General features: G+C 34.8%; 1 protein-coding gene across 1 annotated transcript; it reads left to right on the top strand.

Annotated features, from left to right (window-relative positions):
• The first annotated feature begins 554 nt into the window (after window positions 1-554).
• Window positions 555-1511, top strand: LOC101400501 (olfactory receptor 8G3-like). The gene has a single exon (XM_004443624.2). It carries the CDS (start codon window positions 576-578, stop codon window positions 1509-1511), a length of 936 nt encoding a protein of 311 aa, XP_004443681.2. The 5' UTR covers window positions 555-575.
• Window positions 1512-13885: the final 12374 nt, after the last annotated feature.

The raw sequence follows: 13885 nt of genomic DNA on the forward strand, positions 1-13885 counted from the left end.
TGGAATGATACTGTAGTTGCCCAATCCTGCTATTTTGAGTGGGTTACTGGTAAGGAAAATAGCTCAGACCAATATAACTGCTCTTCACAGACTTATGAATCCTATGTTTATTAATTATAGAAAGAATACACTACTATTATGTAATCTGAGTAAAATGAAAATATTATGCCATTTGGCATGCATGACATTAATATATACATATAGAATATGGGAGGAAAGAAAAGAGTCCTTAGAAACAGCAGTAGTAATGGTCCTTCTGACTGATTTAAAAAATGAAAAATTGGTGTTTTATCTTAATAAATTATGAATTATCTTAATTTTAACGTTTTTGAAGTCTATAAGTCCTTCTCTGGTCATTGGTTGTTCCAGAGTAGCAGGAGAAATGCACGAGATCCCTGCATTATGAATCTCCTCCGATGTGGGATAAAATAAGGATCTCCACAGAATTATTTTCCCCCTCACACACACTCACACATACACATATGATTATACACAAATTATACTCAAATATACACAGACACACACAAGTACACTAATTTACTTTTTTTTCAAACTTAGAACCTGCTAAGAGGATAATGGACTCCGGAAATCATTCCACAGTGACTGAGTTCATCCTCGCTGGGCTAACGGAACGTGCTGAACTCCAACTACCACTCTTTCTCCTCTTTCTAGGAATCTATGTGGTCACGGTGGTGGGGAACCTGGGCATGATCACACTGACTGGGCTCAGTTCTCCCCTGCACACCCCCATGTACTATTTCCTCAGCAGCTTCTCCTTCATTGATCTCTGCCAGTCCACTGTCATTACCCCCAAAATGCTGGTGAACTTTGTGACAGAGAAGAACATCATTTCCTACCCTGAATGCATAACTCAGCTCTATTTCTTCCTCATTTTTGCTATTGCAGAGTGTCATACGTTGGCTGCAATGGCATACGACCGCTATGTTGCCATCTGTAACCCCTTGCTTTACAACGTCATCATGTCTAACCACATCTGCTTCTGGCTCATGGTAGGAGTTTCTGTTTTGGGCATCATTGGATCCACTATCCATACTGGCTTTATGTTGAGACTCTTTTTTTGCAAGACCAAAGTGGTTAACCACTATTTCTGTGATCTCTTTCCGCTGCTGGGGCTATCCTGTTCTAGCATCTACATCAATGAATTATTGGTTCTAGTCTTGAGTGCATTTAACATACTGACTCCTGCCTTAACTATCCTTGCCTCCTATATCTTCATCCTCTCCAGCATCCTCCGCATTTGCTCCACTGAGGGAAGGTCCAAAGCCTTCAGCACGTGCAGTTCCCACATCTCAGCTGTCGCTGTTTTCTTTGGATCTGCAGCATTCATGTACCTGCAGCCATCATCTGTGAGCTCCACGGACCAAGGGAAAGTGTCCTCTGTGTTTTATACCATCATTGTGCCCATGCTGAACCCCCTGATCTACAGTGTGCGGAATAAGGATGTCAAATTTGCCCTGAAGAAAATTCTACACAGTAGAAAATGTTCATGAATGGCGTCAATGTCATGGTGTCATATTGGAATCAGGCTTTTGGTTTGCTGACACATGTTATTTTTCATATTTGGAAATTCAGTGACACTTTCCTATATAGCATATCTCCAAAATTCTACTCCAGGCCATTTCCTTTGAATCTATATTACAGTGACTGTGTATGGAAAAATACTAAGAATAAAATCAAAGACTCTTGAGTGTTAAAGGAGTCCCAGTTTTATTTTTAATAATAATAAAAACAAAAATAAGGGCAACAGTGATGATGATGATGAAGATAACAACATTAACATACTCACTTGAGATTTTATGAAATATCAAGCACTATACCCAGCACTTTAAATGGATATTTAACATATCCATAAGATGATATTTATGGTATTCCCTCACGGCAAGCTGTAGTATTATTTCTGTTTTAAATATTAAGAAATTAAAGCCTATTTAGTTAGAGTAAATACCCATGATCCTGAACATAAATGATCGGTCTAGAAAATTTGTCTCCAGGACCCACGAGCTTATTCAAAGTTGTACTTTGGCCCCAGGTAATTGTGGATAGGTCTGTCCTCCCTGAGAATTCCCTTCTACACATCAAGCATCCCCAGTTCCCCATATGACTGTGCTGCTTTCCTCTAGGTATCTTCAATGCTATTTTCACGTTTATTTCATTTGATGTAATGAAAATAATCAAAATCTTTCAAACCTGTGCTGATCAAAGCAAAAATGGAGACTCACTGCAGAGTCTCATCATAGAAACTCATTATAGAGATTCAATTTATTATACTTAATAGTAACAATTTGTATAAAAGCAGCCCAAACAGCATTGTCTTATTTTTATACCAGTAATACTGTAGATATTTATGAAGCAACTGCTCATAAAAGCCAAAACTCCTACTAAGGTGTAACATTTTCATGTGATTCATGCTCTTTTGCCCAATAATTTACAAATAGTCACCATTTCATGTCAATTTTATCTTTAAAATATCTCTTCTCTCCCCTCGTATTATTGCTTTTCTGCTTCTGAGCTTTTAACATCTTGTGACTATGAATTCACATGATATTCTAAATACTTGATTGTCTTCTATCTCCTTTCAATTCAAACCATCATACTCATTATGCCCGATCAATGTTCTTTGGATAGTGTGCTGTGTTATTCATCTGATACAGCAAGTTGCAGTGTTTACCCACAGTATCCAAATGTAGGACAAAAATATATATCTTTACCACCTTTGTATTCTATTATGCATTCTTTCATGGATGTCAGACATTCATTCTCAAAGACCCCTCATTTTAATTATTTGACTTAATTTTCATAAGTTCTATAAAGGAAAGGAAAATGGCTACAGTGACAACTCCTGTCTTAGTTGTGATTCCTAGTCCAGTGCTCTGTCCAACAGACACAAATAGACTAACAGAGGACAAGCAAAAAGAGTCCTGGTGGGTAAACCCTTGAATTACTAGGGCATGAGCTCATATAGAAAACATAGACCAAGTGAAAGGTAAGGGTCACATCTAGGAAGAAAGGAAAAGCCTGTGCAGATCCAGGAAACTATGTCATATTTAGGGTTATATTATCAAGCTACAAGGATAGAAAAGTAGACAGAAAACAGCTCATGAATCACCTCTGGGTCACTGTAAGTCACCATTCCTTGTTTTAATGAAAGGAGCTGCTAAATGATTTTTAGGTAAAGAAATGACACGATTAGCTTTGCAACTTAGTAATATCACACCTAAATTGATGTGGATGATGAATGGAAAGAGAATAAGGCTGAATTCAAGAGCAGTCAGCAGCCATTCTATTATTCTAAGCAAGATATTGCATGTCAGGGATAGTGAAGCTAAAAAGGAATGAGACTCAGTAGATTTTTCAAAAGGTGGATTGTTCAGAGATGGCTGAATAGAAGTGAGCTGAAAGTACAAGAAAGCATGAGGATGAATGCCAGTTTCCACCTTGGATTACTAATAAAAGGACGGATGATGCTAGAACTCTCAAGATGGAGCTCACTAACTCTAGGTAAGAATTCACAGCAAAACAATTGAGTCACACATTAAGTCTTCCTAAAATTCAAACTCTCAGTCTGTCTGTCTCTCTCTCTCTCTATATATATATATATACATATGTATACTCATATATATTCTCTCCTGAATCAGTATATTAACTCTGACAGAATTGAAACAATGGCTTCTATGAATCTCTTAATAGTTTTCATTATTGTAAAATCATTTATGGAAAGACCTGTTTATCTCGTATACATTTCTATCCTTAGCCAAGCTCCAACTCTCTTTCTCGCTTCTTTTATTCAACACACTGAAATAACAATCATAGTCTGCTCGCCTGTAAGGTGGCATTCCAGATACATAGTACTCTCCTAGAAACATCCCGGAATCCTGCAGCCATTGCAATTCCAAAGCTAAAATAAGCTTTCTGGTGTATGCACATAGGGGACCCTTCTTGATCTGAAAAAATTAAGAATTTCAAAACAAAAAGTCATCTAACATTCTGTTTCTCAGAGGGTCCACATAGTAGCAGCATGGGTAAAATCTGAGAGTTTGTTAAAAATGCATCATCTTAAACCATAGACCAGACTTACTGAATCAGAATCTGCATGTGAACAAGATCCTCAAGTTACTTCTGTGCACATTCAAGTTTGAGAAGTTGTTTTAAAATATTGATATCTGACCTAAGATTTTGACTTAATTGATATGAGGTGCAACCTGGACATTGAGACATAAAAAAAAAAAAAAAAAAAAAAAAAACCTCCCTTGATGATTTAAAATGTGCATCTGTAATTGAGAAACACTAATGTAACCCCTGTAAATTCCTTTAAAAAGAATTGAACCTAATACATTTAACCAAAATTTATAAGAGCTCCTCTGATGTGTGTCCAGTTTAACTTGAATCTTATTGCAATCTTAAACTGTTTCGAATTATTCCAGCTTTGGAAAAATAAAGTGAAAATATATAAAAAAGAAGAGAAATATGGATCATTGGTTTGCCTACTATTAAAATATTTCTTAAATATACAATTTACTATGTAGAATTACCGTTAGTGAGAACCTAAGAAGCAAATATTATATCAATATTCTGAATTCTTATCCCATAACTATAATATCTAATTATATATAGATTTTACTTTTGAATCAAGTAAGTATATTAAATATTTATACATAAAAATATTAAACATATATTTTTACAAGGAAATAACTGTTTAATTCATTATTTTAAAATTTGTAAAGTTGCAGGACACAAAATCAATATGCAAAAGTCTATGGTGTTTTTATAGACTAATAACAATATATCAGAAAGACAAATTAAGAAAATGATCCCCAGGGCCAGCCCCAATGACCTAGTGATTAAAGTTCAGTGCACTCTATTTCAGCGGTCCTGGTTCGGTTCCCCGGCATGGAACCACACCACTTGTCTGTCAACGGCTATGCTGTAGTGGAAGCTCAAATAAAAAAAAAGAGGAAGAGTGGCAACAGATGTTAGCTCAGGGCCAATCTTCCTCAGCTAAATAAATAAATAAATCCCATTTATAATGGCATCAAAAAGAATAAAATACCTAGAAATAAATTTAACCAAGGAAGTGAAAGGCCTACATATTGAAAACTAGAGGACATTAACAAAAGAAATTGAAAAAGACGCAAATAAATGGAAAGATATTTCATGCTTCCTTGTTGGAAGAATTAATATTTTAAAATGTCCATACTACCCAAAGCAATATACAGATTCAATGCAATCCCTATCAAAATTCCAATGTCATTTTCTCAGAAATAGAAAAAACAGTCCTAAAATTTCTATGGAACCACCAAAGTTCCCAAACAGCCAAAGCAATTTTGAGGAAGAACAAAGCTGGAGGCATCATGATCCTTGATTTCAAACTGTATTACAAACCTACAATAATTAAAACAAAATGGTATTGGCTTAAAAACAGACACCATAGATCAATGGAACAGATTAGAGAGCCAAGAAATAAACCCAAACATATATGGTCAATTAATTTATGACAAAGGAGCCAAGAATACACAATGGGGAAAAAACAGTCTTTTCAATAAATTGTGCTGGGAAAGCTAGATAACCACATGCACAAGAATGAAACCGGACCACTATCTTACACCATATACAAAAATTAACTCAAAATGAATTAAGACTTAAATGTAAGACCTGAGACCATAAAACTCCTAGAAGAAAACATAGGTGAAAACTCCTTTAGATAGGTCTTTGAGATGATTTTATTGAATCTGACAGCAAAAGAAAAAGCAACAAAAGCAAAATAAAAACATAAGGGCTACATCAAACTAAAAGCTTTTGCACGGTAAAGGAAGTCATCAACAAAATGAGAAGACAATCTACTTAATGGGAGAAAATCTTTGCATATCATATATTTGATATGTGGCTAATACTCAAAATGTATAAAGAACTCATACAAATCAATCATAAAACAACAAACAATGCAATTTAAAAAAAGGGGCTAAGATCTGAGTAGACATTTTTCCAAAGACATACATATGGCCAACAAGTACATGAAAAAATAATTAACATCACTAACCATCAGGGAAATGCAAATCAAAACCACAATGATACCTCAACTCACACCTGTTAGAATGGTAATCATCAAAAAGACAAGAAATAACAAGTGTTGATGAGGATGTGGCGAATTGGGAATGCTTGAGCACTGTTGCTGGGAATGTAAATTGGTGCAGCCACTATAGAAAACAGTATGGAGGATTCTAATAAAATTAAAAATAGAACTACCATATAATCCAGCAATTGCACTTCTGGGTATTTATCCAAAGAACACGAAACCACTAACTTGAAAAGATATATGCACCCCCATGTTCATTGCAGCATTTTTACAATAGCCAAGATACGGAAGCAACCTAAGTGTTCATTTATGAATGAATGGATGAAGAAATTATATATATACACAATGAAATATTTTTCAACCATAAAAAGAATGAAATCTTGACATTGACGACCACATGAGTGGAACTTGATGGCATCATGCTAAGTGAAATAAGTCAGTCAGAGAAAGACAAACACCATATGACCTCTATTATATGTGGAATCCAAAAAAAAAATGCAAAAACAATAACAAAATACCAAACTCACAGATACAGAGAATAGATTGATGGATGCCAGAGATGGAGAATAAAGAGTAGAAGTAGTGAGTGAACTGCGTTTCTTTTTAGCTTAAATAAATAAAAAACATATCATTATCTATCTATCTATCTATCTATCTATCTATCTATCTATTTTGTAAACCAAAAAAATCTAGCTTTGAGATAACTTGTTAGGATGTGCCCTGGTCCTCTAAAACCTGCTATTCACAGTGTGAACTGTAAAGCAATAGCTCTGCCTAGGAGCTTGTGAGAAATGCAGAATCTCAAAACCCACTCAGACCTACTGGATCAGAATTTTCATTTAAAAAAATCCTCAAGTGGTCCTGTAAACAAATCTTGACCATTAATTGAGAAGTTCAGGATTGGCAAAATAGCCCTCTTGAAGAAAAAAGACAACTGGGAAATGTCTAGTGTGATTGCTTCTTTTCTCAAGAGCTTGTTCCCTGAGAAATGGAAATCCTTGGAGAGTTTTGTCTTCATGTTATTTGGTGCCTGGCATATCAAAGTCAAGGACGAACCTTCACAGCACAGCAATCAGAACTGCTCAGGGGACTATGAAACGTGATGATGTTGGCTATCCTGAAGCTGGAGAAATACAAATTGAAGACTTAACAATTGAAGAAGTTGACTTGTGATGCAGACCAGCTTCAAAAGTGGCTCTGAGACCCAGGGCTGTGCCTGCCCTCTCAGCACTAAAGATAGCAGAATGCTGGATACTTAGGACTCCCAACACCAACAGTAGTGCTCTTTTCCTCTGAGTCAAAGAGAGCAAGTTGCAAACAAAATTTGGCATTGAGGTTTCTAGGAAGAAGAAAGGTAAGTGTGTTCATTTCACACTTGTGATTTGAGAATATGATGTCTGGAAGCAATCACCATGCGAGTTCAGGCAAACATTCCTCAATATTTCATTCATTCATTCAAATATTCATTTATTCATAAAATAAGTTTTTAACTTCCTATGATGTGTCACATGTGTACTCTTTACTTGGAATACAGAGAAGAATAAGTCTGATATTGTCCATTATCTGGCTTATAGTGTAGCTCAAGTCTGAAAATGTACTGTTTAGAAATGGTAGTTTTCTGAACGTGTAGTAAGAAAGTCCAATCAGTGACAAGAAATTGGAGAATGTTTTCATGATGATATCAGTTTTCAATGAGGTTTGAAAAAAAAAAGTTTACCAGATAGCTGAGATAAATGGGGCTGGTAAGACTATCATTTTATATGAAAAGATGAGCAAATAAAGGGTAGATAGCTGAGAGAATGTGACATATTCCAGAAACTGAAAAGTTTCTGCATTTGAAAGATAAGTTTCTGAAACTGAAAGGAACAAAATGTGAACTACGTCTGGAGGGTGGCAAGAGATAGTGTGGAAATTCATCTTTATCTTGAAAGCAATAAAGAAATCCTTTCTCCTCATTCCTGAAAGTGGGTCATCATCTGATTTGTGGTTGAGTGCATTCAATGATTAGAAATAAATAGATCAGTCCATTTCTAAGCGCTCAAATTGTTAGAGTATTTTGCTTTCTATCTAGTGAAGGGGATACTCTAAGATCTCTCGAACACCATACATAAAACAAGTCTTTCTTCCCTCTTCATCCCTTCAGATGTATGAGGATGCCTGGAACTATCCCATTATTTTCAAACATTTTCCAAGTTCTCCACAGTTTTTATGTGCCTTCCATCTTGTCACTGTATCTTCTTAAAAAGAATATTTATAACTAAACACAAAACTACAGATGTAATTTAAGTGTAGCACAGGGCTTCCTAACCTCATGGCGTACATAGAAATTAGAAATATTTATGTGACATAACAGAGATAGTGGATCAGACTGCATGTGGCCAGTGGTGACCAGCTAGGAGTCTATGGAGCCACAGGCTCAACCCTACTCCTTCAAGGGCTACGAAGACCAAGAACTCAGCATCCTTATGATCCATTCGTGACATTCTAGTCTTATGGAACTCAAGTTGGGAAGCTGTGTTATGGATCTTGTGGGGATTATTACCACTCATACTCTAGACACTGTATTTTTATAAATGCAATCTGAACTAATTGTTTTATAAACAGCCATTTAATTTATGGGTTTTATTGAGTTAATAAAGAATCGAGCCCTTATTTTTTTAAATGAATTATACCCAAAAGATATATCCAGTATGCAAAGAATTGATTTTTTTAAAGCTAAATTCAAAACATAAAATCTTTGCCCTGCTAAATTTCAATTTGTTTTAACTGTTTTCAGTGTTCATATTCTTCTGTCCAGGTGTTGTCATCCTTTGTGGTCTAAGTCATAGTAACTTCAGAAGTTATGTTTAACACAGAGTGTGCGTTATACCACGGGGCACTGGCATCTCAAAGTCCAAGCTTAACTCAGAAAGGGAAAATTTCACAGAGAGAGATTGAGTCACAACCGATATTTTCCAATTATACTCCTTCCCATCATCTTTACAATTCAAATAAACTAAAGGCCAGAAAGAAATGTTTTCAATGTTTTTGATGTTCAGTGATCTCATCTCATATTCTGATAAACTCACACTTCAGTGGTTATGTCTACTTAATTGCCATTGTTACATACACCCAATTCTTATTTATCTAAATTATATTTGATAATAAGAAAATCTTTGTCCTTAATTAGCCTTTATATAAATAAAGCTATGAAATTGTTTCATAAGCAAATATATTATTCAGAACCTGAGAGGTGGATCCTATGGGGATTAGGGTAGAACAAATAAACAATTGACAATACATTTTGAAATACATACAAATTCCAAGACACTCAGCTTTGCTAGCTCTAAATCCATTAGAAAATCTATTCAAAGTTTTATGAACTCTGAGTTCACTTCAACTTTATTTTCATATTATGTTTTATTATGGTGAATATTTGCCTGCCTTAATATCAAGTCTTGAATATCATGAGGGCAGTAACTGTGTTTTTGTGATTTTTAGATTCTAATCCAGAGCTCATCGTGTAGTATGTTAGTGTCTTATTAACTTTACAAAATAATAGAGAATAGAGAAAAGGAAGGAAAGGAAAGCAGGATGGAAAGGAAGAAAGTGTAGAACAGAAGAAAAGTAATCAAAAGAAAGTAATAGATTAAAAAAAAGAAAAGAAAAAGAGTTTCTCAAGTTCTTCATATGAAGTATGCCACTACACTGACTTTGTGTCTCTTAATCCAACAGTTCCGAAACCTAGATAATCTCAGAATTACTTTGGTAGTTTTGTTAGCAGTTTTGTTTTAAGTTATTTTGATTTCAAAAGGTGAGATCATTAAAATTCTCAAAGATTAACTAAATCCAGTGTTAGGATCAGAAATCTATAACAAACATTTCTCCAGATGGGTTCAGAAAATTTGAAAAGTTGATGAATAAAAAGTTTTGAAAATATTTTTAAAGTTACAGAGCAACTAAGAAAGGAATTTTAAAAAAGAAATTTCAACTATCAGAGTTAAAAGGGAGGCAGTGATAATGATTTAACTAAAGTAACTATATATGTAATATAGTAGAAAGCTGAAACAATGTTCAAAGCTGAAAATTCTGGAAATAGCAAGATGTGTGAATTATTTAGAGCTGTGGAGATAACCCTCAGAAGAAAGAAACAAAAACTGTTCATCAGAGCTATTCTGTAGAGATTAGGTTGTCCCCTGACTAAAACAGGAAGAGTGTAAGGAAGATGATTCAGCAACATTTGTTTTCCATTATAATATTTAAGTTTTTACATTAATCATTTTTGTATATACTGTAATCTCCCTAGGTGGCTCTGATGATCAACCATATTGGGAAGTCTTTGAATTAATAAACACACTTTGTGTTCCAGTATGGTCTTCTATATCTGACTGTAAAGCAACCAGCCCACAAAGCTCTATCTTACCCAAAAGCATATTATGTGAGCCTGTGCCACTTGCCTGTATGAAATGAAGATGAACTCTATGTCATGTTTATATTGAGCAACTGAAATATTGGCTTTGACATAAAATTTTTCTGCCTTGATACAGTTTGGACTCTAGAGAGGAAGGCATTTACTGATCCTATATGTGGGTTTTAGTATATGTGTTGCAGAAGCAAGCACTATATGTGGATTCTAAATGAACACAGATACAAGGAGAAAGGGGTAGAGAGTATGAAGCCTAGAACATTAAAATATCTACCTTGATTTTCCAGATTCCAATATTGTAAGCTCTTGAGAATTATACTTTCAAGGATAGGTCTTCTACCTGAGCAGATATTTTTCATAAATTCTAAGAGATCACCAAATACAGCCCAATGATCCCAGCAATACATTTTTATGTTGTCTTAAGGTATTGATTATCTGAGTTTGGATGTTATAACCAGGGCTCATTTAGAGGCCAGAAAAACCAGAGAATAACTGGGGCCTGAAATGAGACAGACCCTTCAAGTTTGAATAGACCCACGGGAAAGGATTCATAATAAAAAAAAGTAGATCGCATTTTGTTTTATATAAATCTTAAAATTATCAAATGTTGAAAATCTAGGAAGACATTGGATTGTTTTAGAGACAAGATATGTTGAGCTATTGGTAAATGCTCCAGGCATCAGGCACCACATAGGAACTAGGGGACTTGACCGTAGAACAGGAAAGAAACAAGACAAAAGGAATCTGATGTTCAGTAAACCTAGGCCAGGGAGTGGTGAGCTGTGAGCAAGATCTATGATTTAGATACAGGATTTTGTTCTCTGAAAAGATTGGAGGTAGGCAGATGGTAAAAATGATAGAAGTGAAAAATGAAAATGCGTTATAATTGTACTGAGTTACTATAAGTGGTGGAGGAGTATTTCATTAAAGTAGAGAAGTGTTTTGAAAATCTGCACAGATAATGGGCAAAATATTAGCTCCATCTGTAGGTTCAATTATTCACGGGCCTTGGAAAACATGGACTGTCCACTTAGATTGCTTCAGCTTCCTTAAAGGTAGATCTGCTTTCTATTAAGACAAGATGGAGTAAGAAGTTGAGGACCTGGCAAAACTGGCTTTCTAAGGACAGAGGTTTCCAAAGCCAAAGGTTTTAAGATGGTGCGATGCATAGATCAGAAGGAGGTGAAGGCATTTCTATACTAAGTATGGTCACAAGAAGAGGAGCGTGGACACCTATATGATTGAAAAATGTGAATAAAGAGTTTTGAAAATATTTTTGAAGTTTCAGAAGCAAAAAGAAAGGAACTAAAATAGACTACACTATTAACTATTGGATAAGGGGAGAGGTGTTGGTACTGGTCTAATCAAAGTAACTCCACGTGAAATATAATAGAAAGTTCAGATAGTGACAATATTGATATTTCTAGCAACAACAATATGAACAAATTATTTAGAGATGTGGAGGTAACCCTCAGAGGAACTAGAAACAAAAAAGTGTTCATAGATCAGAGCTATTATACAGAAGTTAATTTATCTCTGGGGTACAAGACGAAGCACTTAGGAAGCGGTGATTCATGTGGATATCCTATTGATTGATACCATTTATTAAAACAGTGCTCTCCTTGCTGCAAAGCGGCATCTCATTTGTCATAAATCAAGTGACTGCATATGTATATGAATATGTTTTTGGATCTATATTTTGTTCTACAAGTTTATCTTGACACAAATACCACATTATCTTACTGTCTTTTAATGTGCCAATAGCATTGATATCTAGTAATATAATTTGTAGAACTTTGTTCTTCTTCAAGATTGTTGTGGTTATTTTTGGCCCTATGAATTTCAATGTGAAATTCATGTAAATCCACAAAGGAATTAGTGAAATTTTAATTTGGATTATATTGAACCTACAGATGAATCTTGGAAGACTTGACATTTTTACAACATTGAGTCTTCTAATCCATGAATGTGCTATATCTCTCCTATTGTTAAGATTTTCTTGTGTGATATTATATAATATGAAGTTTATGGTTTTATTATATAGACATTGTACACATTTTGTTAGATATACTTTTAGGTATTTGATGCTTAATTATTGCTATTTTAAGTAATATGATTATTTTAAAACTTGTATTTGTGCTGTTGCTTCTTCCCAAAAACCATATTTTAATATAAGGATGCAGGAAATTCAAAAGGAGGAGGATTGAAAGTGATATTCTGTCAAAACACTAATCAAAAAAATAGTGTTTTGGTATACTAATATCATGTATAGAAAGTGTAAGCATCATGCATTACTAGATATAAGGGAAAAATTTCATAATGATAAAAAGTTCAAGTCTAAGATTATCTACACAAGAAAGATCTCAGAATCTCAAATCTCTATATGACCCAAAGCATAGACCCACATTTTTTTTTTTTTTTTGTAAGGGAGATCAGCCCTGAGCTGACATCCATGCTAACCCTCCTCTTTTTGCTGAGGAAGACGGGCTCTGAGCCAACATCTATTGCCAATCCTCCTCCTTCTTTTTCCCCAAAGCCCCAGTAGATAGTTGTATGTCATAGTTGCACATCCTTCTACTTGCTGTATGTGGGACGTGGCCTCAGCATGGCCAGAGAAGTGGTGCGTCGGTGTGTGCCCGGGGTTCTGAACCCAGGCCACCAGTAGCGGAGCACATGCACTTAACCGCTAAGCCACGGGGCCAGCCCTAGACCCACATTTTTTAAAACAAAAGTATTTATCAAATCAAGAAGATATTGACAAATCAAAAAATAATGAGAGCCTTTAAGATATATATGTACATATCTCAATAGCTACTAAAACAGTAGGACAAAAAAATCACTATGTGTATAAAAGATGAACAGCAACATAATTAATGGATTGAACTTATTGAAATATATATCATCATGAAGGCATTATGCTAACTAAAGTAAGTGAGATGGGGAAAGACAAATACCATATGATTGCACTTATATGTGGAATCTACAACAACAACAACAAAGAAGAACTCTTAGATACAGAGAAGAAATTTGTGTTTGCCAGAGGAGGGGTAGGAGGTGGGTGAAATGGATAAAGGTAGTCGAAAGATATAAACTTCCAGTCATAAAATAAATAAGTCATGGAGATGTAATGTAGAGCATGGTGACTACATTTAATAATACTGCATTGTGTATTTGAAAGCTGGTAAGAGAATAAATCTTTAAAGTTCTCATCACAAGAAAAACAATTTTGTAACTATTGTGGTGATGGTTGTTAACTAGACTTGTTGTGAGCATTTCACAATATATACAAATATTGAATCATTATGCATACACTGAAACTATTATAATATTATATACCAATTATAGCCCAAAAAAAGTTAAGAAAAGAAATATATAGACCATACAACTCT

Source organism: Ceratotherium simum, chromosome 7 (assembly GCF_057802395.1).
Source record: "Ceratotherium simum simum isolate JZ-2026a chromosome 7, ASM5780239v1, whole genome shotgun sequence".
NCBI lineage: Eukaryota > Metazoa > Chordata > Mammalia > Perissodactyla > Rhinocerotidae > Ceratotherium > Ceratotherium simum.

What these genes read in the sequence shown, in the direction of transcription:
- LOC101400501 (XM_004443624.2), top strand. Translation starts at nt 576, where the DNA reads ATGGACTCCGGAAATCATTCCACAGTGACTGAGTTCATCCTCGCTGGG.